The 6,000-nt window shown below is 35.0% G+C and overlaps 1 protein-coding gene across 1 annotated transcript in view; it reads right to left on the reverse strand.

The window, feature by feature from the left end:
* The window catches only part of ITGBL1 (integrin subunit beta like 1), a 248,268-nt gene extending 244,924 nt beyond the window's left edge, over positions 1-3,344 (reverse strand). Inside the window, exons 1-2 of the mRNA XM_044669342.1 lie at positions 3,338-3,344; positions 3,019-3,159 (exon numbers count right to left, since the gene is read on the reverse strand). Coding sequence (XP_044525277.1) covers positions 3,019-3,159; positions 3,338-3,344 — 148 coding nt within the window. The remainder of the gene's footprint in view (positions 1-3,018; positions 3,160-3,337) is intronic.
* Positions 3,345-6,000: the final 2,656 nt, after the last annotated feature.

Genomic DNA, 6,000 nt, shown 5'->3' on the forward strand with positions numbered 1-6,000 from the left:
AAAACTGCTGGGAAAATTGGAAAACAATATAGGAGAAATTAGGTTTAGATCAACATCTCACACCCTACACCAAGATAAATTCAGAATGGGTGAATGACTTGAATATAAAGAAGGAAACTAAAAAAATTAGGTGAACACAGAATAGTATACTTGTCAGATATCTTGGAAAGGGAAGATTTTAAAACCAAGTAAGAGTTAGAAAAATTTACAAAATGTAAAATAAATAATTTCGATTACATTAAATTAAAATGATTTTATAAAAACAAAAACAATGCAACCAAAATCAGAAGGGAAACAACAAACTGGGAAAAATTCTTTATAACAAAAAAAACTCTGACAGAGGTCTTATTACTCAAATATACAAGGAGCTAAATCAATTGTACCAAAAAAACAAGCCATTCCCCAATCAATAAATGGGCAAGGGATATGAATAGGCAATTTTTAGATAAAGAAATCAAAACTATCAATAAGCACATGAGAAAGTGTCCTAAATCTCTAATAATTAGAGAAATGCAAATCAAAACAACTCTGAGGTACCACCTCACACCTATCAGATAGGCTAAAAGGACAGCAGGGGAGAGTAATGAATGTTGGAGGGGATGTGGCAAAACTGGGACATTAATATACTGCTGGTGGCATTGTGAATTGATTCAACCATCCTGGATGGCAATTTGGAACTACGCCCAAAGAGCACTAAAAGAGTGTCTGCTCTTTGATCCAGCCATGCTATTGCTGGGTTTGTACACCAAAGAGATCATAGGGAAAAAGACATGTACAAAAATATTTATAGCCACGCTCTTTGTGGTAGCAAAAAACTGGAAAACGAGGCTATGCCCTTCAATTAGGTAATGATGGAACAAATTGTGGTATCTGTTGGTGATGGAATACTATTGTGCTCAAAGGAATAATAAACTGGAGGAATTCCATGTGAACTGGAAAGACCTCCAGGAACTGATGCAGAGTGAAAGGAGCAGAGCCAGAAGAACATTGTACACAGAGACTGATACACTGTGGTACAATTGAATGTAATGGACTTCTCTACTGGCAGCAATGCAATGATCCAGGACAATTCTGAGGGATTTATGAAAAAGAACACTACCCACACTCAGAGGAAGAACTACAGGAGTGGAAACACAGAAGAAAAACAACTGCTTGAACACATGGGTTGACACGGGCATGATTTGGGAAGTAAACTCTAAATGACCACCCCAGTGCAACTATCAATAATATGGAAATAGGTCTTGACCAACAACACATGAAGAAACCAGTGTAAATGCGAGTCAGCTACAAGGGTTGGGTGGAGAGAGTAAGAACATGAATCATGTAACCACGGAAAAATTTTTTCTAAAATAAAATAAAATAAAAACACGTCATATTGAATGAAAAGGGTAAAATAATATGAAATGAAAATAATTTTTAAATGACATTTTTTACTCATATCTTCTAGTGACCAAGAGAACACAGAATATATTTTAAAAGAATGAAATTCTGTTAAATAACTGTGGTTCAAAATAACATATACTAAATAATCAAATCATCATTTAGCTTATTAGATCACAGTATTATAAAATTTAGAATGGGAAGGTACTTTAGACTCCAACTAGTCATTAGTTTCATTTTATAAATGAAGATACTATGGCTCAGGAGGGGAAGGTGACTTGTTGAGGTTTACAGGGTAACTAATTTCACCACTTGAACTTCAGGTTTTCCAATAGCTTGATGTTCCACACACCAATAAAAGAGCATATTTTACAATTTTTCTTTCATTACTTTCCCTATAGGCATCAATAACTACTTCTATATTTATCTATATATTCATTTTGTTTAAATGTCTTTATTTTCTCTCTCATTAAAATGAAAGTTCTTGTTGAAAAAAAAATAAATCTATACACCAAGACAGAATTCCAAATTGTTGGGCCTTTGCCATTTACACTGAAATTGTACCCTGGACTTTTCTATCTACCTCGCAGCCACTGCCTTTTATTGTGTTGTCTCTGATTAGATGGTGAAGTCCTTGAGCACAAAGACCACTTCACTTGTTCTGGCTGTGTTTCGCAGAGTGCTTAGCACATGCTATGTTTAATAAATACTTTTTTATACTGCTCTTCTTTAATGTGCAATGTGCCAAGTTTATTCATTTACATATTCCTAATGTATATAAGTGGATGTTTCCTGCTCCATTGTCTCTCTTAACTGCATATTATAAAAAGAAATCACCATTTTAATGATGGCACAATGAAGGAAAAGAAATGGAAAGTGTGTCGAGACTCCTCAGGTATATGGCAGGAAGTAGAAAGATATGATAGGGCCAATAGACAAAGATGTTTCCAAATGTTCCATTCAATACCCAATAGAATTCTGTATCTAGCTGAGTATCACCTACCATAATTTACCTTTCCTTTCTGATAATATATAAAGAAATATTTCTTGCCTCAGGACTTTCTAACTTCATTTGGTAAAATATCATGGGAACCTAATACTTAATTTGACATGCTATGTTTCTTTATATATATTTATGCCATGTTTGGGACTTCATTTTCACTGCCCGAAATCTAGAAATGAATTGAGCCTACATCCATTCTAGATATGAGTCAAGCTTTCAATTTCTCCATAATTAAGGCGAGAGCGTTTTCTAAATTGTCTCGGGATAATTAGATGCTCATGCTATAGACTTTGTTAGTCAAGCAACATTTAAACAGAAGTAGCTCAGTGAATTGCCTTTGAGTTGTACTGAGCTAGTTCTGGACACTGGCCAAAGAATTATTGTCCCTTGTTAACTGTTCAGTGAAGCTACGATAATGAAAAGAAGTTTCTTATCTCTCTGTTGATTTTATCAAATTGAAAAAAAATACAAAAATTACATATAGAGTATATGTTGATTTGTACCACATGTGAATGACTTAAAAACACATCCTTTCTCGTGAAAAGGAAATGGTAGGGAAGGGGGAAGAGACAAGTATCAGCAGCAATTATTGGCTTTGTTTTTCATCTCTGTAGTAGAGTACATGAATGACACACCTCTGTTACTGCAGATTTTGCCATCTGGAGATGTACATCTTCTCTTGCTCTCCCAGGGGGTGATGTCACACTGGAATTCACATTTATCTCCATGCCAACCAGCCTCACAGTAACAGTTTCCACAGTAACACTTTCCATGGCCTTTACCCAAAATGAATTTTATACAGTGAGGAGGAGAAAAAAAAGAAAGAAAACAACTTTAAAAAGCAGAATTAATAAATAGCCTAGTTATTTGTAATATGTGCATACCATTATAAAACAGGATCTATAGCTTCCCAGTTAAGGCAATTTATTTCTTGACAATGGCACGTGTGCTAACACATCATGGTCTCATCGATAGTCCCCAAATCAACTGGAAACAAGCAGTCATATATGGAGATGGTTCTAACCAAAAACCCTTTTCACTTCATATATTCATATATATATGTATGTATGTATGTATGTATGTATGTATGTATATATATATGGACTTCAGTTACCTAAAAAATATATATATATATATATATATAAATATATAAGGACCTCAGTTATCTGAATATATGAAGTATCTGAATATATTGTATATATATATATATACACACATATGTGTGTATAACAGAAATAAAACAGAGAAATGTACAAATTGTTCTATCTTTAGACTTATAATTAATATATCAAATTAAAAGATTCTGGAAGCACTTTCATACATGGCATTTCTTGAACTAACTCTTGAAACAAATATCTACCAGAAATGGTTTTGGATGCAACTAAAATGGTTCAAATTGTACTCCTAAGTATATTGTTAGTGACCAGACCATTCCTAACTGGTGAGGATTTTACTTAGACAGTCAAGACACTGTTCCATAACATGGGAAAAATGTTGGTTTTTTTTCTCAAACCAAAGTTTTATGCTTATTTTGACCAATGTTTTTTATTTCTTTTTTTTTAACCTTATCTTCTGTCTTAGAACCAATAGTAGGTATAGGTTCCAAAGCAGAAAAGTGCTAAAGGTTAGGAAATGGGGTTAAGTAATTTGTCCAGGGTCACACAGCTTGGAAGTATCTGAAGCCACAACTGAACCTAGAGCCTGGTGCTCTTCCACTGCGCTATGTAGCTCCTCCTAATCCATGTTTTCTCTTATTCCCACCTACCCTTATTATACTAAAGGGAAGATTAATTAGTGACAAAAAATGCCATATAACCAGGTCCATCTCCAGTCACTCATTCAAACTCAGCATATTGTGATACAATGAAAAGGACACTGGATTGGAAGACAGAGGTCTTGGTTTGAATCCTGGATCTATCAGTTTCTACCTGCATAACCTCCTGAAATTTATCTCTCCAGTACTATATTTTTGTATCTGTACAATTAAGAAATTGAAACAACTTCCTAGCAACTGACAAGATCCCCTTCTAATTCAATGTCTATAATTCTATTAACTTCAACCTCACTTCTAACTTCTGTTCAACTTCCTCCAAACCTTTACCTCCCCAAGCAACCTTTCACTAATTTTCCCTTTTGTGCTTCCATGATTAATTTTCTGCTTCTAACTCCCCCAACCAAGATGGTTGTCCATTGCCACTAGACTTTTTCTACTTATTGAGGTAGGCAAACATCTACTCTTCCCTTGGATTTATTAGAAGATATTAGTACTATTCTGCTTATAGAATTTGAATCGTTGCTCTTATAAATGTGATGACAATTATTTTTTTCTGTTGACCCTAATAGAGCTGTTCTATCTCATTTAGTCTGTGTTTTCTAAAAGTTGTTTACGTGTGGTCTCTATCCTTCCTGTCGTTCCTTCTATCTTCCATCAGTCCCTTTATAAAACCCACAAAAGCTCAGTGCTAAGAGAAAACTACTTGTAATAGTATTTTAAATTCTATACTATAACAGCTTGGACAGGTGGTGGGAGAGCAGATGGAGAATGTGGAGGTTGGGTAGGAAGTGGGAGATAGGGCAGGGTTGGTGTCCAGGACATCCCTGTCGGCAAGACTCCTATTAATCAGACAGCATGCCTGCCAATGGGAGGGAAAGGCCCAGCAAACACAACATTTTGTCAGTCTAAATGAGCACTAATCATGAGTTGGCTGCAATCTTCTTTTTACCATATATGACAAAACCACTTATCAGGTGGAAAGTTCTTATCATTTAACTGTAAGAGTCAAGATGAAGGCTACAATGCTAGTATAGCAATAAGAATAATACGCAAAATCAAAGCCCTTCATTCATGAACCTGAAAAAATTATACACAATTTATAATAATAACACAATTTGAATATGCATAATATATTCAAACAGTGTCATATAAATATTTAAATTAACAGACAATATAAATTCCTAACTTATAATATTACATTTTTATATTATAATTTATAATATGAGCCAATTGCTAAATAATTACTGATGACACAAACCAGGAAGAAATGATCTATTTACATGTAAAAATGAACATTTATATTTCACCAGGTATAAAAGAGACAGACTCAAGGATAAGTAGATTGCTATTATCCCCCCTCATCTTTTTCCCCTTTCCCCCTCTGTCTGCATGAACTGTAATGAAACAGAAAGACTGCAAATACATGATTCGTGTGGGTGAATTTGTTGAACTGTTCAAAGGATTTAGACTAGGTCCTTGAACAGGAATGCCTGGGTTACAGCCAGCTTAGGTCACTAGCTTGAAAATCGAACAGAAGGACTTTTCCTAAGGGGAGGGAGAGACCAAGGAGAAAGGAGGAAACAGATGTACAGGAAGAGCATCTGGTTCACCACAGGAATTAAACTTGAAAAAAGAGGAGGAAACAAGGGCATGTATTACTAATGTTGGTGATACTTGTTCTAATGTGAAATCACCTGCTCTGACTCCTCTGCCCTTTTGAGTTCAATTACCTGTTCAATAGTATCTTCCATATAGTGGATAAAGTCCAGAACATCTCCTCTCTCTCTCTCTCTCTCTCTCTCTCTCTCTCTCTCTCTCTCTCTCTCTCTCTCTCTCTCTCTCT

This window comes from Gracilinanus agilis, chromosome 3, assembly GCF_016433145.1.
Source record: "Gracilinanus agilis isolate LMUSP501 chromosome 3, AgileGrace, whole genome shotgun sequence".
NCBI classification, from domain to species: Eukaryota; Metazoa; Chordata; class Mammalia; order Didelphimorphia; family Didelphidae; genus Gracilinanus; species Gracilinanus agilis.